This window comes from Rhincodon typus, unplaced genomic scaffold (assembly GCF_021869965.1).
Source record: "Rhincodon typus isolate 14 unplaced genomic scaffold, sRhiTyp1.1 hic_rhity00000051, whole genome shotgun sequence".
In the NCBI taxonomy this organism is placed as follows: domain Eukaryota; kingdom Metazoa; phylum Chordata; class Chondrichthyes; order Orectolobiformes; family Rhincodontidae; genus Rhincodon; species Rhincodon typus.
The window spans coordinates 1,415,832-1,442,958 of NW_025965689.1; the positions used below are offsets into that span (position 1 = coordinate 1,415,832).

The following is a 27,127-nucleotide window of genomic DNA, read 5'->3' on the forward strand; positions in this document are numbered from 1 at the left end:
ATCCACCTGTGACGCCGCTTTCAATGAACTATGTACTTGTACTCCTCGGTCCTTCTGTTTCACAACACTCCTCAGGACCTTACCATTTACTGTACAAGGCCGACTTTGGTTTGACTTTCCAAAGTGCAACACCTCACGCTTATCTGTATTGAATTGCATTTTCCAATCCTCAGCCCACTTCCCCATCTGATCAAGATCCCTCTAATTTTTGATAACATTCCTCACTATCAATGATACCTTCGAATTTTGTATCATCTGCAAATTTACTAATCATGTCTTGTGCATTCACATCCGGAAAATTTATGTTAATAACAAACAACAAAGGTCACAGCACCGACCCTTGTGGCACACCACAAGTCACAGGCCTCCAGTGCAAGAAACAACCTTCAACCATCACCCTCTGCTTCCAACCATCAAGCCAATTTTTAATCCAATTAGCTCGCTTTCCCTGGATCCCATGCAACCTAACGTTAGGACATAGAACAATACAACACAGTACAGGCCCTTTGGCCCACAGTGTTGTGCCAAACATTTACCCTAACCCTAAGGTCTGTCTAACCTCCACCCCCACTTTATACTATCATCCATATGCCTGTCTAATAGCCGATTAAATGCCCCTAATGAGGCCGACTCCACTACCCTCTCCGGGAATGCATTCCACACCCCGACCACTCTCTGTGTAAAAAGCCTACCTCTGGTGTCTCCCCTATATCTATCTCCACTCACTTTAAAACTATGCCCCCTCGTAATAGCTACCTCCACCTTCGGAAAAAGTCTCTGGCTGTCCACTCTATCTATACCTCTGATCATTTTGTATACCTCTATCAAGTCACCTGTCAACCTTTGTCGTTCTAAAGAGAAAAGCCTTAGCTGTCTCAACCTTTCCTCGTAAGACCTTCCCTCCATTCCAGGCAACATCCTGGTAAATCTCCCCTGCACATTTTCCAATGCTTCCACATCTTTCCTGTAATAAGATGACCGGAACTGGACACAATAATCCAGATGTGGCCGAACCAGGATTTTGTATAGCTGGAGCATAACTTCACGGCTCTTGAACTCAATCCCTCTATTAACGAAAACTAACACACCATACGCCTTCTTAACAACTCTATCCACCTGCGTGGCAGCTTTCAGGGAACTGTGGACATGAACCCCAAGATCCCATTGCTCCTCCACACTGCCAAGAATCTTTCCGTTAACGCTGTATTCTGCTTTCAAGTTTGTCCTTCCAAAATGAATCACCTCACACTTTTCAGGGTTAAACGCCATCTGCCACTTCTCTCCCCAGCTCTGCACCCAATCCATGTTCCTTTGTAACCTAGAGCAGCCCTCCGCACTATCCACAACTCGACCCACCCTCGTATCGTCCGCAAACTTACGAAACCACCCTTCCACTTCTTCATCCAAATCATTTACGAAAATCACAAATAGAAGAGGACCCAGAACAGATCCTTGTGGTACACCACTCGTAACCGAGCAGCATTTTGAATATTTTCTGTGCACTACCACCCTTTGTCTTCTCAGGGTCAGCCAATTCTGAATCCAACCTGCCACATTTCCCCCCCTATCCCATGCCTCCTTACCTTCTGCATGAGCCTACCATGGGGAACGTTATCAAATGCCTTACTTAAATCCATGTATACCACATCCACTGCTCTACCTTCATCTACGTGTTTGGTCACCTCTTCAAAGAATTCAATAAGGTTTGTGAGGCATGACCTACCCCTCACAAATCCATGCTGACTATTACGAACCAAACTGTGCCTTTCCAAGTGATCATAAACCCTATCTCTCAGACCCCTTACTAATAACTTGCCCACCACTGACCTAAGACTAACTGGCCTGTAAGTTCCGGGGTTATCCTTATTCCCTTTTTTGAACAAGGGAATGACGTTTGCCTCTCTCCAATCTTCTGGCACTATACCCGTGGACAGTGAGGACGAAAAGATCATCGCCAAAGGCCCTGCGATCTCTTCCCTTGCTTCCCGTAGAATCCTTGGATAAATCCCATCAGGCCTGGGGGACTTATCTATCTTCAAGTTCCTCAAAATTCCTAGTACATCTTCCTTACTAACATCGACTTCCTCTAGCCTACCAGCCTGTTTCACACTGTCCTCCTCCACAACCAAATCCCTCTCAGTTGTGAATACCAAAGAAAAGTATTCATTAAGGACCTCTCCTATCTCTTTAGGTTCCGTGCACAAATTCCCTTTACAATTCTCGATCGGCCCTACCCTTTCTCTGGTCATTCCAGCAGTGACCCTTACCTCCCACATCCTGCAAGACGAGCATGTAACTGCCCTAGCTTTGATTCCCTCTACTCTAGATTTCCAGAAGAATAAAAAAAAAGCCTTACCTTAGCCAATGCCCGAATATATTAGTTCCTACCTGGTTTGTGTTCTCTGCAGACACACCCGCTCCTCCAAACAAGAAGGCTGCTGCTGCACGAGGTAAGTTTTTAAAAAGGAAAAAAAAAAATCTTACCTTCCCGTCAGCACCCTGGCTCGCACTCCCGCTGCTCCAAACCTTATTACTAGCCTGCCATGCAGGACCTTGTCAAAGGCCTGACTAAAGTCCATACAGACAACATCCACAGCCCTACCCTCATCTATCCAATTGATTACCTCTTCAAAAAGCTTTAAAAGATTTGTCAGGCATGACTTCCCACGCACAAATGCATGCTGACTATTTCTAATCAGACCTTGACTGTCCAAATGTTGGTTGATCCTGTCCCTCAGTATCCTCTCCAATAACCTGCCTAACACTGATATCAGGCTCACTGGCCTGTAGTTCCCTGGCTTGTCTTTGCTACCTTTCTTAAACTATAGAACAACATTAGCCACCCTCCAGTCTTCCTGAACTTCACCAGTGGCTACACATGAAGCAAAAATCTCTGCAAGGGCCTCTGCACTTTCTTGCCTAGCCGTCCACAACATCCGAGAATGGTCAGGCACAGGTAATTCATCCACCTTAAGGCTGCAAACACCACCTCTATGGTAATATGTATGCGGTCCAAAATATCTTCACTTCTTTACCTTATTTCCTTGGCATCCATGATTCTATCCTCAGTAAACATGGAGGAGAAATAACCATTAAAAATCCCCATTTCCTGGGGCTCTATACGTAGGCTGCCATGATGATTTTTACGGGGACCTATTCTCTCCCGAGCTTCCCTTTTACTCTTAATATAGCTATAGAACCGCTTGGGATTATCTTTAACCTTATCTGCCAGATCCATCTCATACCCTCTTTTGGCTCTTTTGATTTCCCTCTTAAGTATGCTCCTACACTTTTTATTGTTATCCAGGGATTCACTTAAGCCCAATAGCTTAAAACCAATGTATGGCATCTTTCTTGTTTTCCTGACCAGAGCCTCAATATCCCTCAATAACTCAGCTCACCTTCTTTTCTCATGTATGTCAATTTCTGTTGTTCAAATGCATGACGTTATTAGTCTGTACCGTTCAGTTTGTTCTGTGTGAATGTGTGAGTGCAGTTCTCAATCTATGCCTGTTTCTACTCGGAGAATGCTTGAGTCTTGTTACCAGTCCCTACATGTCCATTCTGCTGTATCAACATAAGAGTGCAGTCATTAATCTGAACCAATCAATTTCTGCTCCGTCAATATGTAGATTTAGTTATTAAACTTGTTGTTTCTGCTGGGCAGATGTGAGTGTAGTTATCACACTGTAGCTGGGAGATTTTGTTCTGTGAATATTTTTGTGCAGTTATCACACTGTGCTCGTTTTAACTTTGTGAAAATGAGAGTGTGGTTCTAAATCTGTAACTGTCAGATTTTCCTTGGTGAGTTTGTTTGTACAATTATCAGTCTATCCCTGAAATATTCTGGTGTGTGAATGCGTAATTGTAGTTACCATTCTGTCCCTACCAGTCTTTGTGAATATATGAGTGTTTCGTCCTAATTTGTCCCTGTCAGTTTCCGGTCATGTGAAAACGATAACTAATTTGCCAATCTGGTTATGTTTATTTGTACTCTGTGAATGTTTGGCAGCAGTTATCATTCTGTACCTGTCAGTTTATGCTTGATGAATAAATTTTCAGTCTATCCATGGCAGTTTCTGTTGTAAGAATGTCAGAGTTTAGTTATCACTCTGTTGCTGCCAGGCTCTGCTATGTGAATGTCTGATTGCTTTTATCAGTCTTTGGTATCAATTTCTTTGATGTGCGCATGCGAGTTTGGTTATCAATTTGTACCTGCCATTTTCTGGTATGTGAATATGAGAGTTTGAATGTCAAACAGTACCTGTCAGCTTCTGCTGTGTCAATATTTGAGTGCAGTTATTCATCTGTTCCCGACAGTTTCTGATATGCAAAGGATGGGAGTGTAGTTATCTATCTGTACCTGCTAGTTTCAGCTATGAAAATACATGAACGCAGTTACCAATCTATGCCTGTCAGTTTCCGCTATGTTAAAATGTGAGTTGAGTTATCAATCTGTGCCTGTGAATTCCTGCTCTGTGAATGTAGGACTGTCATTATCAGTCTCTACCTCAAAGTTTCTGTTATGTGAATATGTGAATTTAGTTATCGATCCGTACCTGTCAGTTTGTCACGTGAATCTGTGATTGTTGTCATCAATGTGCCAGTGTCAGTTTCTGTAATTCAAATGGGTGACTGTAGTCATTAACCTGCCCCTTTCAGTTTCTGCTATGTTAATATATGAGTGTAGTTATCCATCTATGCCTGTCAGTTCCTGCTATGTAAATATATAACTGTCATCATCAGTCTTTACCTATCAGTCTCTGCTATGTGAATGAGAGTTCAGTAATCAATCTATACCTGACAATTTGTTAGGTTTATGTGTGTCAGTTAATATTCTGTGAAACTGGGAGAGCTATCATTAGTTTGTTCCTGTCAGTTTCTGTATTGTGAATACGAGAGTGCAGTTATCATTTTTTCTCAGACAGTCACTGCTATGTGAATGTGAGAGTGTATTTACCAATCTGTCCCTGTCAGATTTTGCACTGCAAATATGACAGTGTAGTTGTTAGTCAGTACCTGTCATTTTCTGTGACATGAATGTTTGTATAATTATGATTCTCTCCCTGCCAATTTAAGCAATGTGAACATGAACCTAATATCAATCTGTACCTATCAGTTTTTGTTTTAAGCTCTGTGACGGAGTGTCATTTTCAATCTCTATAGTTTCTGCTATTACAATATTTGAGTTTAGTTATCGATCTAATGGTAGTTTCTGCCAGGTGACTATTTGAGCACAGTTATCAATCTGTAACTGACACTTCCTGATATGCAAATATGGAAGTGCAGTTGTCAGCCTGTTCCTGTTGGTATGTGCAATGTAAATAAGGGAGTGTAGTTATCTGTCAAGTTTCTGACATGACAACCTGTGAGTGTCATGAATCTGTCCCTGAAAGTTACTGTAATATGAATGTGTGACTGTAGTTATTAACCTGTCCCTGTCATTTTCTGCTGTGGGGAGAAGATGACTGTAGTTATCAACCTGTTCCTGTAAATTTCTGGTATGTGGGAACCTGAGTATATTTATCATTCTCTTCCTGTCAGTTTCTATTCAGTGAATGTGTTTCTGAAATGATCAGTCTGTCCATGACACTGTTTTGCTACGTGAGTGTTTAGTTATCAATCTGTATCCAGCAGTTTCAGTTATGACAGTCTGAAAGAGTAGTTAAAGCTTTTAATCCATACAGATCAGGTACTCAAATACTCAAAAGTTTCCTACTATGTCTGTACTCAATATCAACTTCATATATGTTCATTGTAACTATGTAACAGCTTGATCTATTTGAATACTTTGATTGTAACTTTAAAAATGGCCTTGTTTAATGTGCATTCAATGCAGTTATTGAGTGCATATTTGTGAAGAAGATTCAATCTATCCCTTTTCAAATGCTGTGAATGACAATGGGCTTTCAAAAATGAACTTTCCTGGAACTGTGCTAGTTTAGAGAGAAAAAAACATGATACATTTATATTTTGTTGGTGGTGTTTGACCCTTGGATTGAATGTATATCTCTGGAAATTGAACTCAATGGAAGTCTTACTCAATCAGCTCTGTGACCATGGAAAGGACATTCTCCGCTCTGACAGTGCAAACATACCTGTTGTTTGGTAAGAACAGCTGGTCACACTTGGTGCTGTACCACTGAAATGTTACATTATCTTGGCCCATCAAATATTTGTCTGGAAGAAGACAAAAGAGAATTCTCCTATAAATCAACATCCAAGTTTGAAAATATCCATACTGATTAGTGCAAAATTTAGTTAATACTCATGTTATTGCCTTGTTTTAAAGCTAGCAATTTGAACAGAGAAGGGTCTGGTTCCATAATTACCCTGAGCTCCTCCTCGTCGCATTCTTTTTTGAGAAATTCTGAAACAATTTACTAAGATACAAAATTAACCAACACCTGTACGGTTCCATGAATGGAATGCTTACACAGTGCAATACCCAGCTCCCAATGCACTAACTAATGAAGGGAAAAACAACAGGCACTATTTCAAATATTTTACTTGAGCCTCTTAACCCGGCGACTACTATATTTATCCTTTACAGGATTAGCATATTTGTATAAAGTGCTTTCACGAGTCAATGCCAATTCGCAACAAACAACGTGAAACAGAAGCTAAACGATGAACTTCCATCAGTGTTCAGAGAATCAAAAACCAGAAGAATGACCCCCCAGCAGCTTCTTGCCACTGTGTTTCCCTCAGCAGGCCCACACACAGCCCGAGAAAGGCTTCTCTCTCTCTCTCCTCTCCCCACCGCCACCCCAGCCGCTCACTCCAAGTTCCAGGACCTATTCCGGCCCCGTTCGGCCTCTTACCAACAGCCCCCGGTTCTCCCTGAACTGAGCCCGAATCAATGCCGGTCTCGAAGCCCTGCTCTGTGTCCCAAGCTCACATCTCCATGTGCTGCTGGAAGGAGCCTGCTGTTCCCTCGCTTCCCTGGGCGCTGGTTTCTCCATTGCGGTCTGTTTCAAACAAACCTCTTCCACTCACTGAGGAAATGCTCCTCAATGGCAGCGCTGAGGGCCTCACGCATGCGTTACTCTCGTCAGCAGCAATGACTATGGGGGGCGGTGGGGGTTGGGTGGGAGTGGGGGTCGTGGCGGATGGAGGGGCGGAAAGGCCAGCATCGCGCATGCGCTGTTTTCCCAATGATTCCCAGAAACAAACATGAATGGGTCATTCGGAGATAACAAGGTGTAGAGCTGGATGAACACAGCAGGCCAAGCAGCATCATAGGAGCCGGAAGGCTGACGTTTCGGGTCGAGACCCTTCATCAGAAATGGAGGAGGGGTAGGGGGTTCTGAAATAAATAGGGAGAGAGGGGGAGGCGGATAGAAGAGATCCCCTGAGGTTTGTCTGGAGGGAGGAGGGTAACTTCTTCAGGGTAGGCATCCTTAGAAGAGGCTTCCCCAATTCCCTTTACTCCCAGTTTGAGCAAAGCGGCTGGGAGCTGTGGGGGAAACATACAGAACGATGGAATAAATGGGACATTCTTCCGAAGGCAGAATGTAACTGTTGGAGGGAGTCTTGCGGTGCAGTGGTAGTGTCCCTATTTATGGGTCAGGTGGACCGTGCTAAAGTCATACCCGGACCAGAGGTGTGTAATCGCATCTCTGGAATTCGCTGTACATGCCACTTTGGAGTAGATGACTGATTTTATTCTCAGCATGCTGCAGACAGAAACCTTGTGATGAACGGGGTACCGCAACGAAAGACCCAGCTGGTTTTTGTTTACTTACTCCTGGGACGTGGATATCTCTGCCTGTCCCAGCATTGGTTGCCCATCCCTAGTGGCTCCACTTGAGAAGGTGATGCTGAGTCGCCTTCTAGAATAGTTGTAGTCCATGTACTGCCCACAACGCCGTAAGCAGGCACTTCCAGGGTCTTGATCCAGCGACAGTGAAGGAAAAGGGATACATTTCTAAGTTCGGATGGTGGGTGACTTGGAGGGGAACTTGTCCGATATCAAGGCGGTGTTCCTCCACATCAGCTGCCCAAATCCTTTTAAATTGATGGATTCGTGAATACGGAAGATGCTCTTTTTTACGGTTTACAAAATTGTCGTTTAAGAGGGCTATTCAACACAGTTTTTGATCCACGGAAGAGGTGTACAAATTGAGAAGAAAAAGAACTTGAAAGAAAAAAAAAGCCCCTGAAGTTGGGGAACAGTTCGAAATCAGGAAAGAAAGGGAAAAATGTTTTGATTACAAAAGAGAAAATTAGGAAAAGAGTAAGCTTGCAGAAGCCATTAAAAAAACAACAGTTAATATATTGATAAATATGAAAAAGGAAAATGGAGATAAAACTAGGTTGGTACACACAAGTATACGTCACTTACAATCAAAAAAGAGGGGAGTCCATTATGCGGAATTAAAGAAATGGTTATCCAACTGAATACTTACTGTTGTTCTATGTTTACAAATGAGGAAGGAAAAAAAAACACGCCAGGAATGTTAGGGAAAACGGAGTTTAGTGAGAGGGAGAAACTGAATCAAATCAGTATTATTCAGGAAATAATGTTGTGAAGATTGATAGGATTGAAGGCTGGGAAATACCAGAGACTGATAATTTATGTCCCAGAGCACTTAACACAGTAGCCTTAGAAATGGTGGATGTATTGCTGGTCATGTTCCAAACCTCTATACGCGCTATAATAAATTCCAAAGATTAGAGGGTAGCTAATGTAAGCAATCTATTTGAAAAGGAAAGTAGAGAAAAAACTTGGAATTTTAGACCAGACAACCTGCAGGAAAAGAAATGATTTTATTGCAGATAATTTGGATAAGAAGTCATGATCAGGCAGAGACAGCATGGATTTTAAAATCCTGTTCCTCTGCTGTACTGTTCCCAACCTGACAACTCTACTGGAGTAAAGCAGAGGTGTTAATTTTAATTTATAAAAGCTTTTTTAACAATATCCCACATCAGATATTAGCATGATAAAATCGAGAAAATGGGATTGGTGCAGAGCTTTGAGAATGACTTAAAAAACACGGTTGGATAAGAGGAAACACATACAGGGAATGATTTGATCTTTTTCTCAATGACAAGCAGTGACTAGGGGTCATGGCAAGAATCGGTTTCAGGATCAAAGCTCTTCACAATGTACTCACACTGATTTAGATGAGGGAACTGAATGTACTATCTGCAGATATACTGTTGACACAAAATTGGGTCGGATGGTCAGCTCTGAAAGAGGATGCAGTGATTGTGAAGAAGTCGAATCAGTGGATAAATGCATCTCAGACACTATATCATGTGGATAAATATAAGGTAGCAAAATAAAAGGAAGGCAGTTCATTTTTTGAATGCCGATTAATGTAAACAGTAGAATTTGCAATGAGTCCTGGGTGTCCTCATACACCAGTCACTGAACTGAGCATGCAGGTGCAGCAGGCATTGAGGAAGGCAACTGGTATGTTGGCCTTCATGGAGAGAGAATTTGAGTACTGGAGAAAGGATGAATTGCCACGATTTAACAGGGTATGTGTGAGACAACATCTGGAATACTGAGAGCAGGTTTGGCCTCTTTATCTGAGGAAAGATGGTGTTACGATAAAGGCAGTTTTAATGTGCATATTGCTGTGATGGAAGGAGAAATTGAATTGTTTGTGAATATATGTGCTTAAATTCAGAAGAATGAGGGATTCTCTTAGAAAGCTATAAGACACTGGCAGGCCGAGACAATATAAATGCAGGAAGAATGTTCCTGATGGTAGGAGTCATATTTTTAGGAGATAGATAGGCCATTTAGGGTCAGAAAGTGAGAGTTTTCTTCATTCAGAGAGTGGTGTGCCTGTGGAATTTTCTGCCACAGAAATTAGCCATGTCCAACGCATTGTATGATTTCAAAAAGGAGTTGGGTGAGGCACTTGTGGCCAAAGGGAATCAAGGTATAATTGGTTTAATGGCAAGAGACAGAGAGTGAAAATGAAGGGTTGCTTTTTGGACTGGAGACCTGTCACCAGTGATTTTCCATAGGAGTGATACTGGGTCCTCTTTTGTTTGTCATTATATAAACGATTTGAATGAGAATATAGAAGGCATGGTAAAAATGTTTCTGGATGATAGCAAAGTTGGTAGCACAGTAGTAAGTGGAGAATGTTTCCTAAGATTACAAATGGATCTTGATCAAATACCTCAATGGACTGCAAAATGGCAGATGGAGTTAATCTGGATGAATGCAGGGCTTTGCATTTTGGTGCAACATACAAGGGTAGGCCTTGTACAATTAATGGTAGGGCCTTGGGTAGTATTGTAGAACAGAGGGACCTAGCATTCTGTGAAGTCTGCATCACATCTCAACAGGGTGGTTAAGAAGACATGCTTGCCTTCGTTTCACAGTCCTTTGAGTTTGGGAGGTGGGAAATCACTTTGAGGTTGAAGGGACATTGGTGAGGGCACTTCTGGAATACTGTGACCAGTGCTTGTTGCACTGTCAGAGGAAAGATATTATTAAGCTGGAGAGGGTTCGGAAGAGATTCACCAGTATTTTGCCATGTGTGTAAGGTTTGAGTTATAAAGAAAGGATGGAAATGCTGGGACTTTTTCTTTCACTGGAGCATAGAATGTTGAGAGGTCACCTTATAGAAGTTTATAAAATAATGAGGGGGATGAGACAGAGTTGACGGTAGTTGTCTTTTGCCTGGGATGGGGGCAATGGAAGACCACGGTGGACATTTTTAATGTGACAGGAAAGAGAATAAAAAAGGACACGAAGGGCTTTTTTTTTTACACAGAGCATGGACACATGCGGAATGAACTTCCTGACGAAATTGTCTATGTGGCTACAATTACAATATTAAAACGACATTCGGATAAGTATATAATTATGACAATTTTGAATGGAAATAGGCCAGGAGCAGGTAGGTGGAACTAGTTTAGTTTGGCATTATATTCGGCATGTACGAGTTGGACTAAAGAGTCTGTATCCTTGCTGTATGACTCTATATGAGAGAAAAAAAAACTGACACAGGCTATTGAATTGGATGATCTGCCATTTTCATGATGAGTGGGAGGAGAGATTTCATGGGCCGTTTGGTTAGGTCCAGTTGCTGTTATCTATATTTCTATGTCTGTTGATTCCCAGAACCGATGTTGAGTATTGTCACCGGAATGAAAAATAGTGATCTGGGCGATCAATATAACTTCAAACCATTTGATTGGTTCTTGCTGCTGAATCTGCAGAAGAGCGAATCTCCGGCGCAGAAGCCTCAGAGAGTTTAATAGTTACTCAGGAGAAAAACTACAACTAACTCCCTGGATACCGGAGCAAAGGCTGAAAGGAGGAGAAATTGTATCCTTTCACATTTACATTTGGTGGTATTTCTGGCCTGTGATTGTGTGGCTGTGAATATTGTGTCAAAGAGACTTTAGGAGAAGGGCGGGCGGGTTAGTCGAATGTAACTGTGTTTGTGCGTTCTTTCGTAACATGGGATCTACGAGTCCCTCTTGTTCAAATCAATAAGATTTTCAATTCAGGTTATCCCCCTGCTCCCCCACTAAACTCCAAAGGTAAGATTCAAGTCAATGTATTTGTTGATATTAAGATTTCAGTCTAAAAGTGACGACAATGTCAGCGCTCAGCTCAGAGAGCGCGATCAGTGCAGCAGCAAAATGCGTTCAACTCGACAACGGAGCCGTCAATTCGAGTGAAAACGTTTTGGCCGCAAATCTTCCCGTGTCAGAGTCAGGAACGATCGAGCCTGGCTATCTAGAGATGCCGAATTGCAGAGGAATTTGAGAGTTTCGGCCGAAAGAGAAACACAGAGAGGCAGCAGGAGCAGGGAGCTGAGGGCAGGTTGTCTCCGCGCCAACCGCTCGCTGCCTTTATGTTGTTCAGTGCCGCCACCAGCAGCTTCATTGCTGACCCAGTTCAGTCTGACAGAGAGAGATTCAGCGCAGAGGTCTCGACATTAGCGACAATGCAGCCGCCGAAACGGCTCCTCCAGCTTCCGCCATCACCAAACCCAAGATTCCCAAGAAGAAGAAGGCGGCGGCACCCAGGAAAAACCAGCCGGTCCCGGGTTGGGCGAGCGGATTGTGAAGATTGTCGGGGAGAGCAGCGATCAGAAGGGGACGTCTCTGGCCGCTATAAAGAAGGCACTGCAAAGAAGCGGGGTCAATGTGGAGAAGCAAAATGCACAGATCAGGATGGCTATCAAGAGGTGTCTGGCGAAAGGCTCCCTGGTTCTGGTCAAGGACGAGGGCGTCTCCGGCTCCTTCAAACTCCCTAAGAATCCAGTCAAGGCAAAAGTGGGAAAGAAGGCGAGACCAGCAGCAGCCGCCAAGAAACCAGCCGTGAAGAAAACAACGGCCAAGAAGGTGACAGCGAAGAAATCCCCAGCCAAGAAAGCAACAGGCAAGAAAGCGGCCGGCAAGAAGGCAGCAACGCCAAAGAAAGCGGTGAAGAAAGCAGCGCCGAAGAAAAAGACTCCCGTGAAGAAGGTGAAAAAGACCAAGAGCCCCAAGGCCGCAAAACCGGTCCCGAAATCGGGTAAACCGAAGGCCAAGCCCAAAGCGAAAGTGACCAAGAAAGCAGCAAAGAAATGAAGCAGTCTGTGCAACATGTAACCTTCTGAATCCAAAGGCTCTTCTCAGAGCCACCCACATCTCTCAGGAAAGAGCTGAGCCCGGATCAAATGATCCCTGTCCTCGCTCCGAGTGCAGGGATAAATTACATATTAACTTATGTGAATAACTCGTCCCCATTTCTCTACCGGATTTACACCCAGCCCCCCCAACACTCGTAACACTGGCCCTGAAACCCTGCTTCACAACACAATCCCCAAACAATGATTTTCTCTTTCAGCTGAAGGAATAGAAACTGACTTTGAAATGGATGCAACCGTGTTGACTTGTTAAGAAAGGCCGGGAAATGGTCATTTAATTGTATCACAAGTACTTTTAAAAGCTCCTGTTTTTATTTTCTTTGACCATAAAGCTCGAGTCTGCAGATTTTCTGCTGATCGTTGTGTTCACTGTTCTTTTGGAGAAAAGGTTTAGTTCCAGATCCAGTTGGTGGCGGGAGTTAGCTGGAGGCGGAGCTGGATAGTTCTCTGCTGTCACTTTTTAACTATCCGGTCCGCCTCTCACTCTGTGTGAACTCTTTCTCAGTCAGGTCGGGGCGGGCTGTATAAAAAAGGAAGGTGAGGCAGCTCGGCTCTCATTCGGCAGCGATTGGACTGAAGAAGCGTGATGTCTGGAAGAGGCAAAGGCCTGGGAAAAAGCGGAGCGAAGCGGCACCGCAAAGTGCTCCGTGATAACATCCAGGGCATCACGAAACCAGCCATCCGGCGCCTGGCTCGCCGTGGTGGGGTCAAGCGCTCTCGGGCTTGATCTACGAGGAGACCCGCGGGGTGCTGAAGGTTTTCCTGGAGAATGTGATCAGGGATGCGGTCACCTACACTGAGCACGCCAAGCGCAAGACGGTCACTGCCATGGATGTGGTGTACGCTCTGAAACGCCAGGGCCGCACTCTCTATGGATTCGGCGGCTGAGCAAATCGACCCTTTTCCAGCGAACCCAAAGGTTCTTTTCAGAGCCACCGAATTCCTCCGATTGAGGGCGGAGACCTGAGGACGGGGCAAGGCAGCACATCGGGAGGGTGTATTGTACTACAGCTCGTTATCTTACATCGCGACTTGTAATTCTGCCCAGATGCGAAATGTTACATATTCCAGTATTTCTATTTCATTAACCCTTCCAGGAATGATATCTGATTCAGTTTTGATTCTGGGACGCCTGCAGATATTTTAATGGCATGTTCTTTCCATCTGGCTGCTAAACGTAGCAATGACATTGTTTTCGGACGAATTATAAACTGGGTCTAATAAAAATGTGCCGATAAATTGAGATTGCGCAACTTTATTAGTGTACACTATATTTGCTTTTATTATGTTTAAATCGGTGGGATTGTTTACATTCATTAACGGCGGTTACACGTTCCGTTGATCAGTTTGTGCTGTATTAAAACCCGCGCTTTTCTCCTGCCTGTTACAGACAGATCAGACAATAATCCCGTGTCCTGTCGCGCTGTGTGCAAGCTAGGTTTTTTAAAAATCCTACAAAGTAGAAGACTTTATCGTCGTCGGACTTTATTTTTCCTTTAAATATTTAACTTTAATGTCATGAGTGCGAGGGTAAAATCAGCGGGCTATTTGAAATTGACAAACTGTCATTTCAAGTTAACCAATCAGCTTCCAAAAATTTTTTTATTGCCTTTCCAGGAGCTGTTTCTCAGTGGGTTGAGGGACGGGACTGTATCCAATCCCAGCTCTAAGGCGGGCTCTTCATTCCCTTAAATTGGCAGCACCGCAACAATCTCAGCATTGATAGCGGCAGCCTGTAAGTGTGTTGCAGGAAGTTGAAGAGAATGGCCAGAACCAAGCAGACAGCGCGCAAATCCACCGGAGGGAAAGCTCCTCGCAAACAGCTGGCGACCAAAGCGGCCCGCAAGAGCGCTCCGGCCACGGGCGGAGTGAAGAAGCCTCATCGCTACAGGCCCGGCACGGTGGCTCTGCGGGAGATCCGCCGCTACCAGAAATCCACCGAGCTGCTGATCCGCAAACTGCCCTTCCAGCGCCTGGTGCGGGAGATCGCTCAGGACTTCAAGACCGACCTGCGGTTCCAGAGCTCGGCCGTGATGGCCCTGCAGGAGGCCAGCGAGGCTTACCTGGTGGGACTGTTTGAGGACACCAACCTGTGTGCCATCCACGCCAAGCGAGTCACCATCATGCCGAAAGACATCCAGCTGGCCCGCCGGATCCGCGGGGAGCGCGCCTAAACGGAGCGTGCCCGGCCCTGCACGTTAACCCCGAGAAACCCAACGGCTCTTTTCAGAGCCACTGAAGGATCCAGAAAGAGCCGAACTAATCCGTGACGTGCGTTTCTTTGTTATATTTCTATGTCTTGTTGGTATTGCACCGCTTTAATTCACCTGTAACTACAGGAATTGCATCTGACTGAGAAACCAGTGCGTAGGACTGATACGTTTGTATGACAGACATGGAAAGTGAAGAAGCGGCAGTGAAATTTGGAATTTACATTTCAAGTGGAACGTAATTGAAGTACGGGCTCCCTGTGTGCAGGAGATTAGAAAGTCGTGTTAAAACCTCTCTCTCCTCTTTGCCTCCCTTGACATTTCCTCCACCTCTCCTTCCAGCCTCCTGTTTGTTTACCTTGGATTCCAGTATCTGCAGTTTCTTTTTTCTGTAACTGTGACCATGGATGAGAAGGAGCGCGGGGAAAATGGCGCCAAATCATTGAAAGCTTTCATTCAAATTTGAAAATCCTATCAACATGTAGAAAGCAGGAGGCGGTTTTAGGCAGAAGAATGCAAGTGTACTTACTAATTGATTTGAGAATACAAAATGTGTAGTTCACACAATTTGATTCCCTCATTCCACAAGGGGCTTCTCTCCGTCCCTCTCGCCACTATGTTGCTTTAAATCAATTTGTCGAATCTCTCCGGATTATCGTTACCGCTATCTCATATCCCCTCTTTGCCCTCCTGATCTCCCTCTTCAGAATGCACTTACACTTTTTTATCCTGTCCAAGAGATTAATTTAAACCCCATTTCCTATATCTAGTATCCTTCTTGTTTCTATTTTCAGCTTTGAACCTCAACCTTATTCAACCATTGGTTCATTAATCCTACTTGTGTAGATGCTTTTCGGAAGTTTGGTTCAGATTCTATCAGTCAAAAATGGTCTCTTCTTGCTGTGTTGGGATTCCTTGAACGTGCTTCCTGGTGGGTGTATTGATAGGGACACCATTTTTTTCACTACTATTGTAAAGCCTCCCTCCCTTATTCCAGCAGGTCCACAACACCTTACTGTTGTAACTGTTGAAGATATTTCTTAAAAGTTGTCCAATGAAAATATGAGTTGAAATTAGAAAAAGGAAATGAATGATCACCTTGGTGCGATTGTATTAATAGGCCCCACAATCGTCAGATGGAAGTTGAGGAACGGAAATGTAGAGAGACCTCAGACATATGTAAGGATAATAAAGTTGTATAAGGGGATTTCCATTTTCCAAACGTTTTATGTGACTAAGATAGTGTCAGAGGTTTGGATAGTGAAGAAATTGCTAATTGTGTTCAAGAAAATTTTCTTTAACATCTAAATATTCCTGATGGAGACAGGGGGAAAAAGAAAACCTTTTTTCTCCAGTTAAGAACCGAAAGAAATGCGGATGCTGTAAACCAGGAAACAAAACAAAGTTGCTGGAAAAGCTCAGCAGGTCTGGCAGCATCTGAAGGAGAAAACAGTTAACGTTTCGCGTCCGGTGACCTTTCCTCAGAACTGATGGTAGCTGGGCAAACTTCAGTTTATATGCAGAAAATAGGGAGGTGGGTAGGCTTGGGAGTAAATGATAAAATACAGCCCAAAGAGAGAAAGACAGTTGGACAGACAAAGGAGTTGCTAATGATCAGGCTGGGAGGGTGAATAGTTGTTAATGGAGACTGTTAGTGACTAACAACAACCTTTTCTTCAGTAATTCGTCAGGGCTAGTGATTGATGTGACAGTGCGGGAATGCTTTGGGTCTATGATTGTAATTCTATTAGTTTTAAACTAGTTATTGAATAAGGTAATCCTTCAATGAAAGTTCAAGTTTTTAATTGAAGTAAGGCAAATATTAACGGTATGAGACAAGTGCTTTCAAAAGTCATGTAATCGAAGCCCTGAAGTGTGGAAACAGGCCATTCAGCCCAACAAGTCCACACCACTCCCTGAAGAGCATCTTACCCAGGCCCATTCCTTTATCTAACCCACATATCCCAGCGGCACTATGGGCAATTTAGTATGGCAATCCACCTACCCTGCACGTCTTTGGACTGTGTGAGAAAACCTGCACACCCAGAGGAAACCCATGCTGACATGGGGAGAATGTGCCAACTCCACACAGACAGTCACCCGAGGCTGGAATCAAACCTGGGTCGCTGGTGTTGTGAGTCAGCAGTGCTAACCACTGAGCCACTGTACTGCCAGTTTGTAGTAGACTGTTCACAGGTAAGGAGACTTCTGATAAGTGGAAGCCTTTCACAGGTGTCATGAAAGTTCGGAGTTATTATGTTCCTGTGAGAGTGAAAGATGAGGCTGGGAGGATTAAGGAACAATGGATGAATGAAGATATTGAGGTTCAAGTTGAGAATATAAAAGAAATCCTAGTTGCTACAGACAACTGGGTTCAAATGAGTGTGGAGACAGGAAAAAAAAATACCTTTTTTTCGGTAATCGGGCAGGGCTAGTTACTGATGTGATAGTGAGGGAACTCTGCAGAGTGTCGGGGCATTCTGAAGAGATCAGGAAGGCAAAGAGGGGATTCAAGATAGCCTTGGCAATAAAGTTAAGGATAATCCAGAGATTCTGCAAGATCAGAAAAAGCAAGCAAGTGACTCGAGAGAGAGAGTAATGCCCTTTAAAATCAAAGACATAGTCTTTGTATTGAACGTCAGAAGACAGAAGGGATAGGAAACGAACAATTAATAAAAAAAAAAATGCTGGGGGAGAGAAATAGAAGCGAGAGAACTTGGGAAATAAGTATTGATATTTTGAAAACAGGTGACATTACAGAAGAGGAACCGCTGGAGGTCTTAGAAAGTGTCGAGTTGAATAAATCTCCAGGATCTGATATAGTGTATCCGAGGATATTGTAGGAAGCTAAGGAGGAAATTGCAGAACCCCTTGCAGCAATACGTGTATCATCTAATACTACAGTGAGGTGTTGCATGACTGGAGGTTGGCTTATGAACCTTTCTTTTAAAGAAGGGATGTAAGGAGAAGCTTCGGAAGTATAGGCCTGTGAGTCTGAATTATGTGGTGGGTACGTTGTTGGTGCTGATTCCAAACGATAGGATTCGTATGTATGGGGTGGGTGGGGGTTTTCAAGGAATAGTTAGGGATAGTCAACATGGTTTTGTGTGAGGGAAATCCTATCTCAAAAGTTGATTGAATTATTTTTGCGTTAGTACCCAAGATGATTGAGAGCAGAGCAGTAGGCATTGTTTGCTTGGACTTTAGCAAAGTGTAGGGCTTACCCCTACCTGTCCATACAAAGTGACCTGTACCTGCATACACCAAACATAACAGTACCTTGGAACAGAGCTACCTAATGTTGTACAAAGGCCCTGTAACTCATCATCTGAGACAGTTTTGATAAGAGATTGCCTAAATGGACAAATGACCCCAGTCCCATTAATGCCAGGATGTTACTCCACTAAAGATATAGCACCAGGGGTCGAAATCTTAGCTTAGATTAACTCCCTAAACAGCTGCAAAAAAGAATAACAGCTAAATATACTTTGCAGTAATTAGCTTTTTAAAACTATAGTATTAAGAAAAATGTTCTATTTAAAGAATTATTCTGATAATCGCAGAAGTAGGTTTCAACATACAACCAGAAGATAATACAAGTAGGGGAAAAAACATTTAAACCCAGAAGTGAAAGTTTAGCTTTAGGACATGCCTTATCTCACACCCTGAACATGATAGATTGGTCCAAGTCATGAGTTACAAAGTGCTAGCAGCAAAAGTGGCTGTAGAACGTTACACTTTATGACTAATCTTATAACAGGAATTAATCATGTAGCTATTACTTAAAAAGTAACTGCCTTATATATACAGGATGATGGGAAATAGAAAAGGATTGATTAAATTTGAAAAAGGTGACACGCACAATGCCAAGAATAACAAGATTCAAACAGCTCTAAGAGATTTATTTTAAAAAAAGTCAAGGACAGACCAGAAGGAGTATAATTAATAACTTAAGGAATGTGAATTAATAGGATGCATAGAACGATCCCAAGGCCCAGCAATGGCAATGTCGAGTAAACATTGAGTTCATGAGAACCTGGTGCTGTCCCGAGGAATGTCCATGATTGATTAGTTGTCCCATGGGATTGGGTATTTGGATTAGAGAGGAAGGACAGTGACTACTTTGCACTTGATTATTGTAACAAAGTGTATAAAAATGTTGTATTTCCTTGTAAAATCAGAGTGTGTCATTGATCTCTCTTCCAATCTGAGCTTAGATTAAGGCAAAAATTGCCTTCTCACATTGAGGCCAGATTGAGGAAGACCCTTTGGCCCTCTGCCTGCTTTAACTGGTTTCTTCTTCAATAAACATCTTCCAATCGCCTGAATCCTGCCTGCCTCCTGAAGTTTTGGCTCCAGCTGGGGCGGGGTGAGGGTGGTGACGTGCAGCGTGGTAATGGGGAGGGGTATGCTCCGACACAAAGTCTTTGACAAGGTTCTGCATGGCAGACTAAATAATAAGGCTAGATTGCATGGCACTCGGTGAGCCTGCCAATTGGATACAAAACTGGCTTGATGGCAGGAGACAGGGGGTGTAAAGTTACTTTTTGGACTGGAGGCCTGTTATTAGCAGTGTTACATTCCAATTTGTGCTGGGTCCCATTTTGTTTATCTCTTACAGAAATGATTTAGATGAGAATTTAGAAGGCATGGTGAGTAATTTTGTAGATGTCACCAAAATTAGTGGCATAGTGGACAGTGAAGAACGTTATCTAAGATTACAAAGAGATCCTGATCAATTGAGTCAATGGCCTGAGGAGTGGCAGATGGAGTTATTGAGGTGTTGTATTTTTTGAAAAAAACAGACAGGGGCAGGGCTTGTACAATTACAAGAAGGGCCTTGGGTAGTGTTGTGGAACAGAAACCTGATGGGTCAAGTATATAATTCTTTGAAGTTTGCAACAACGTGGTGCCTGGCTTCATTGCTAAGACCTCTTAGAACATAGAACAGTACAGCACAGTACAGGTCCTTTGACCCGCAATGGGTCTAAGATCAAACTACCCTGCATACCCTACATTTTACTATCATGCACATGCCTCTAAGAGTTGCTTTAATGTCCCTAATGTATCTGAATCTACTCGTACCACGACCACCAGCATATTCCACACACCCACCACTCTGTCTGTAACCTACCTCTGACATCTGCCTATAACTTCCTCCAATCACAATAAAACTATGCCTCCCCGTAATAGTCATTTCCATCCTGGGGGAAAAAAAAAATGTTACTGGCTATCCACTCTATCTATGCCTCTCATCATCTTGTACACATTTATCAAGTCACATCTCATCCTTCTTCGCTCTAATGAGAAACATCCTAGCTCTCTCAACCTTTCCTCATAAGAGCTATCCTCCAGTCCAGGCAGCATCCTGGTAAATATCTGCACTCTCTCTAAAGCTTCTACATCCTTCCTATAGTGAGGCGAGCAGAACTGAAAACAATATTCCAAGTGTGGCTTAACGAGGGTTTTATAGAGCTGCAGCTTAACTCCCAACTCTTATTCTCACTTCCCCTACCCATGAAAGCCAACACATCATTCGCCGCCTTAACAACCCTATCAACTTGGGTAGCAACTTTGTGGACGTGGACCCCAAGATCCCTGTTCCTCCACATGGTCAAGAATTTGACTTTCCAAAATGAATTACTTCACACTTTTCCAGGTTGAATGCCATCCGCCACTTCTTTGCCCAGCTTTGCATCCTGTCGCAACCTACAACAGCCCTTCACACTATCCACAACTCCACCAACCTCCGTGTCTTTGGCAATCTTGTTAACCCACCCTTCCACTTCCTCATCCAAGTCATTTATAAAGATCACAAAGAGCAGAGGTCCCAGAACAGATCCCTGTGGAGCACCACTGGCCACTGAGCTCCAAGCTGAATACTTTCCATCTGTTACCACCCTCTGTCTTCTATTGGACAGCCAATTCTGTATCCAGACAGCCAAATTTCCTTGAATCCCGTGCCGCCTTGCTTTCCAAATGAGCCGACCATGGGGAACCTTATCAAAATGCCTTGCTAAAATCCATACACACCACATCCACTGCTATGCCTTCATCAATGTGTTTTGTCACATCCTCAAAGAATTTTGAGTATTGGAGTTGGAACAGGATGTTGAGGTTGTACAGGACATTATTGAGACCTCTTCTGAAGTACTGTCTCAAGTTCTGGTCACCCTGTTACCAGAAGGACATTATTGAGCTGGAGAGGCTTCAGAAAAGATTTACCAGGATGTTGCTGGAAATAGAGGGTTTGAGTTATAAGGACAGGCTGAATAGGCTGGGAATTTGTTTTCCCCCTGGAGTATAAGAGCTTGAGGGGTGAACTTATAGAAGTTTTAAAATCACAAGGGGTGTAGGTAAGCTGAATGGATAGGTATCTTTTTCTGATAGGGTGGGGGAACTTTTTGACTAGGAGGCCATATTTTTAAGTTAAGAGAAGGAAGATTTAAAAACGATTTATTTTAAGTGTGGTTTGTGTGTAGAATGAACGTGCAAAGGAACTGACGGATATGGATACAGTCACAATGTTTCAAAGACATCTGGACAAGTACATGATTAGGGGAGGTTTGGAGGGTTATGGGCCAAGATCAGGCAGGTGGGACTAGTTCAATTTGAGATTATGGTCAGCATGGACTGGTTGGGCCGAAGGGTCTGTTTCTGTGCTGTTTAACTGAGTTGCAGTCAGGCAGTTGTTCTGGTTTTATCTTGGTTTATTTTGGAAGCTTCTAATAGACAGCAGAAAGCCTTGCTGACAGCATTCTGCAAGCGGACAAAACCCCTCGGTGTTTTGAAAGTTGAGGAGTAAGCGTAAAGTGTACCTATTCGTGGGATTTAAAGATTGGACACTTCTTTTGTTTGCCAGGGGGTCAAACTCAGGTCACATCCCAACGGGGCTTGTAGCTCTCTGACTGATCGAGTATTGACGAGCAAAATGAACCAAAAGAAGTGGCTGAAATTGACTGTGGCCTTTATTATGCCCCCTCTCGACGGACATGTAAGAGGAGTCTGTTCACGAAAGTACTCGAGAATAAAGCGTCGAGGTGAAGTTGAGCGTGACCACTCATCATTAAAACTGAATGTACTTGCTACATTGGGTATTCCTAAATGCCATCAAAGGAAATATGAAACCGGTGAGACAGAGAGATACATTCATAGGACGATGATTAAAGTCAGAGACCATTACAGAGCAGGAACAAATAATGCAATCCTAACGCTATTACAATTGCGATTTACTATAAATTCATGATAAACGTTTCACTCTCCATGGGCTTCCGTTCTTAACGTGAACGTGACCGACTGTAGGCTGTTAGTAAACATTTCATTTTATATCATACACGCAGTGACAGTAAGAGTATCCAATAACAACGGGACTGAAACTAACATCAAACAATGAAAGCAAACAAGTCATTCCGACAGTGGGGAGGGACTAGTTTCTTTCACAGATGCTGTGGGTGGCTCTTAAAAGAGCCTTTGGGTTGTCAGATTTAATCCCGGTATTTTCACTTATTAGTGGCGCCCCCAGCGGTGGTTTTCTTGGGCAGCAGCACGGCCTGGATATTCGGCAGCACCCCGCCCTGAGCGATGATCACCCCTCCCAGCAGCTTGTTGAGCTCCTCGTCGTTGCGCACGGCCAGCTGGAGGTGCCTGGGGATGATGCGGGTCTTCTTGTTGTTCTGGGCCGCGTTACCGGCCAGCTCGAGGATTTCAGCTGTCAGATACTCGAGCACCGCAGCCAAATAGACCGGCGCTCCGGCACCCACACGCTCAGCCTAGTTGCCCTTTCTCAGGAGTCTGTGAAGACGGCTCACCGGGAACTGCAGGCCAGCCCGGGACGACCGGGACTTCACCTTGGAGCGAGCTTTCCCACCAGCACCCTTTCCTCTCCCAGACAGAACCATAATGTGACAAGCACTTTCACAGAGAATGCTGCAACTCGCCCACATCCCGGCCTCTTATACCATCGGGAGGAATAGGGGTGCGGTCATTGATGATTGGCCAAATTGTTTAGATTCTCCTAATGTCATTTCAATTCCCAATCAGATATCTGCTTCATTCACCAATCCGGAGAGGGCCCGGGGAGGAGGCCGGAAAATACCGGCGCCAAGTCATCAACCGCTTTCTTTCAAACTCCAAAAACCTGTCATTATGTACAAACCAGGAAGAAGTCTAACAAAGAAAAATGCATACATATTTGATTTAATTTACTGTTAGATTACACCGACATACTTCACACAATCTCTTTCTCTCGTTCCCTAGCCTACTTAAATCTGACTCTTTGTGACCACGAAAGGATTGTTTCCCCGAACCTGAAGAATAAACGGAAGCAAAAAAAAACCCTGCCGAAATCTGTTCCCTGCACAGATTCTATTTCACATCAGCACCCAGATATATTGAGAAAAGGATGACACAACTACTTTTTCTTTTGTCCGGGTGAGCGCATTAATGCTTTGAACAATATTTTAAAATCGCCCTCCCTATTGCACTAGATTAGACTTCAACAATAGTTCCACATTTACTATGCCAATCCGGCAGCTGTTCTAGTTTCATTTCGGTTCACTTTGAAATTCTCCACCCGACAGCAGAAAGCCTCATTTATAGCTTTCTGCAAAACCGGAGGGAACACGCGGGGAGATTTGAAAATAAAACAAAATTCCTCACTGTTGAAAAATACCGGCACCAAATCATCAACCGTTTTCTTTCAGATTTGAAAAGCCCGCCAATATGGACTAAACGAGGAAGACGTTTTACAGAGAATAATGCATAAATGCTTACGATTTAGTTTCCTTTTAGATTACAAATGGAAACTTCACTCCATCTCTCTATCTCACTCCATGACCTAATTGAATCCACCCATTTCTGATTTGAATGGAGTTTTCCGAATCTTGAGAACAGGCTGAAACAAAATAAAACAAAGCGCCAGTACGCAGGCTGCATCTTCTGTTTTTGTATTTCACATTTTAAACGCTCCCCAATATATTGTAAGCCATCAGGCAACGTTCATCCGGCTGAGCGCATAAATAGGCAGCACTGTCTTCAGGCAATTTTGTAAAGTGGCCCTTACTTATTGTGATAGATCAGACTTTCCGGTTGATCTCGGTTCATTTTGAAAGCCTCTCAGTGACAGCAGAAAGCCCCACATACTGCATTTTGAAAAAAAAAACAAATCCCGCGGAGAGATTTGGAAATTGAAATAAAACTGATAGCACAAGATACTTCTATTTGTGGAACTCAAATACGGGGTCACTTTTTTTTCGTTGCCACAGGTGGAATTCAGGGTTCAGAACCGACCGCGATTTGTTTGAAAAACCGTCCAACATGTACAAAAGAGGAAGAAGAATGAACAATTTAACTTTTCTTTTATAAGTTAAATTACATTGACATTACAAATGAATACTTTACACAATTTTTCTTTATCGCATTCTCTAGTCTACTCGAATCCGTCCATTTCTGCATCTGAATGGAATTTTCTGAAGTTAGGAAACAAGCGGAAAGAGAAAGAACAATACAAAAGCATTGCATTCTGCACATATTCTTTGTTTTAATTTCACTTTTCAAGTGCACACCGAATATTGACAAAACCTCACACAATGTTCTTCCGGGTGATCGCGTTCAAACTTTAAAACAACAGTTTGAAGTTGCCCTCCCCTATTGTCCTTGATCAGACTTCAGGCACAATTTCACACTTGCTATCGTCATTCGGCAGCTGCTCTGGCTTTATCTCGGTTCATTGTGAAATTAAAAGAAAAACAAGTAGATTGTAAACTCTATTCATGGGATTCGAAGTTAATTTTGTTTCCCGGGGTGATCAAGTGTTAAAGAGGAACTTGAAAAAATGGAAATTGCTGAGAAATGACTAAGTGGCAATAATTATGCTCCGGAGAGGCAGGGCAAAGACACAGCGTATGGCCGCAACCGAAAATAAACGGCAGATCATGGGCCACACATTAACTTCTAAAACATTTATATAAAAAAAAACAAAGGCTACGGACATTAATAATACAAACCCAAAATCATTTTAAACTTAAATTGGTTCAGCTGTTTCAGAGAAGTTGTGGGTGGCTCTTAAAAGAGCCGTTGGGTCTTGGATGTGTTTTTCTCAGTACAATGTGGTGTCTCACTTGGAGCTGGTATACTTGGTCACCGCCTTTGTACCCTCCGACACGGCGTGCTTGGCCAACTCCCCGGGCAGCAGCAGCCGCACGGCGCTCTGGATCTCCCGGGAACTGATGGTGCTGCGCTTGTTGTAATGGGCCAGGCGGGAAGCCTCCCCCGCGATACGCTCGAAAATATCGTTGACGAACGAGTTCATGATGCTCATGGCCTTGGAGGAGATGCCGGTGTCGGGGTGAACCTGCTTCATCACTTTGTAGATGTAGATGGAGTAACTTTCTTTCCTGGATCGTTTCCTTTTCTTGCTGCCTTTGCCTGGCGCCTTCTTGATGATTTTCTTCGCGCCCTTCTTGGAAGTTGGCTGCGCTTTCTTCTCATCTGCCATAGTGACGGTCACTTTCAGTCACAGAATAAGGGAAAGCGGACTCGGAGCTCGCTTTTTTAAAGCCTGACGGCGTCAGCAATGCTAATAAAGGATGGGGGAAAGCCTTGTTCCTAATTGGGTAGTTTACAAGAATCCATGACATCAGCCTCGCTGTGATTGGTTAGTGTGGGACACAATGGGGATCTGTCAGGATCTGCAACGAAATGCGAAACACAAACCAAATTTTGTACACGGATCAAACTCCTACCTCACTCTGAAATGAACTGGTTATTGTCATTTAATGATATTTTGAACACAGTACCTGTGAGATTTTAATTGTGGCAATGTGTTTTATTCTGCACATGACAATCTTTTGTGTGTAACATATTATTTTGTTTCATCACTCCGTGATTTCCGCATTACACTGGTAATAGTACTGTGTTGTTAAGAGATTCAGGTTTATTGAGGGATAGTTTGCCCAATATCTCAGTCTCTGCTATGTGAAAATGCGAGTGCAGTTATCTATCTGTCCCTGTCTGTTTATGCAGTGTGAATGATTATTACTCTCTCACAATCTGTTCCTGTCATACAGTCATAGAGATGTATAGCACTCTTGGGTCCACCTCGACCATGACAACCAGATATCGTAAATTAATCTAGTCCCATTTGCCAGCATTTGGCCCATATCACTCTAAACCCTTCTTAATCCTGCACCCATCCAGAAGCCTTTTAAATATTGTAATTGTCCCATCCTCCACCACATCCTTTGGCAGTTACGCACCACTCACTGCAAGCAAACGTTGCCCATCTTAGGTTACTTTTAAACCTTTCACCTCTCACCTTAAACCCATGCCCTCTAATTTTGGATCCCTCTACTCTGGGCAAAAGAACTTGATTATTCACCCTGTCCATGCCCCTCATAATTTTATAATCTTCGAGAAGGTCATCACTCAGCCTCCAACACTCCGTGGAAAACAAGCCCCAATTAGCCCTGTCTATTCAGTCTCTCCCGAAATGCCAAGCCTCCAACTATGGCAATAACCTTTTAAACATTTTCTGAACCCTTTCAAGTTTAAAAACACTTTCCCTATTTTAAGGGGACACCAGAACTGAATGCAGTATTTCAAAAGTAGCCTAACCAATGTTCTGTATAGTCGCAACATGACCTCCCAATCCGTACATTCAATGCACTGACCAATAAAGGCAAGTGTATCAAACACCTTCTTTGCTGACCTGTCTATCTGTAATTCCATTTCACGGAGCTATGAACCTGCACTCTAAGACCCTTTGGTTTGGCTTCCCTGGAGCTTACCTGGAGTCTGCAAGTCCTGTCCTGATCTTCCCTTACAAAATGTAGCACCTCATGCTTATCAAGATTAAACTCCATCTGACACTCCCCAGCCCATTTGTCCTTTTGATCAAGGTCCCATTGTTGTCTGAGGTCATACAGTCCTACAGCATGGAGAAAGGCCCTTGAGTTTAAACTGGTTCATGCTGACCATGGCGCTGATTCAGCTACATCCAATTGCCTGAATTTGGTCCATATCCCTCTAAACCCTAGCTATTCAAATGTTTTTTCAATGTTGCTGTTGTACCTGCCTCAACCACTTTCACTGATCGCCTATTCCACATATGCATCACTCTTTCATTTCCTTATTAAATCTTTGCCCTCTCACCTTAAACCTTTGCCCTCTTGTTTTCAATTCCCCTTCCTTGGGGGAAAATACACTGTATGCATTCATCCTATCTGTCCCCTTATATTTTTGCACACCTCAGTAAGGACATACCTCATTCTCCGATGTTCCAAGGAATAAAGTACTCTC

General features: G+C 43.4%; 2 protein-coding genes and 3 pseudogenes across 2 annotated transcripts; 3 read left to right on the plus strand and 2 right to left on the minus strand.

Moving 5' to 3' along the window:
- The first annotated feature begins 9,835 nt into the window (after nt 1-9,835).
- Nucleotides 9,836-12,604, plus strand: LOC109932471 (annotated as a pseudogene).
- Nucleotides 12,605-13,206: 602 nt separating this feature from the next.
- Nucleotides 13,207-13,559, plus strand: LOC109936043 (annotated as a pseudogene).
- An 824-nt stretch (nt 13,560-14,383) lies between these two features.
- Nucleotides 14,384-14,827, plus strand: LOC109932476 (histone H3). Its single transcript, XM_020531637.2, has one exon. It carries the CDS (start codon nt 14,384-14,386, stop codon nt 14,792-14,794), a length of 411 nt encoding a protein of 136 aa, XP_020387226.1. The 3' UTR covers nt 14,795-14,827.
- Nucleotides 14,828-22,329: 7,502 nt separating this feature from the next.
- LOC125488151 lies at nt 22,330-22,735 on the minus strand (annotated as a pseudogene).
- A 2,194-nt stretch (nt 22,736-24,929) lies between these two features.
- LOC125488155 (histone H2B 7-like) lies at nt 24,930-25,367 on the minus strand. Its single transcript, XM_048621070.1, has one exon. It carries the CDS (start codon nt 25,323-25,325, stop codon nt 24,945-24,947), a length of 381 nt encoding a protein of 126 aa, XP_048477027.1. The 5' UTR covers nt 25,326-25,367; the 3' UTR covers nt 24,930-24,944.
- Nucleotides 25,368-27,127: the final 1,760 nt, after the last annotated feature.

Excerpts from the sequence above, each read along its gene's own strand:
- LOC109932476 (XM_020531637.2), top strand. The coding sequence starts at position 14,384 with ATGGCCAGAACCAAGCAGACAGCGCGCAAATCCACCGGAGGGAAAGCT.
- LOC125488155 (XM_048621070.1), bottom strand. The coding sequence starts at position 25,325 with ATGGCAGATGAGAAGAAAGCGCAGCCAACTTCCAAGAAGGGCGCGAAG.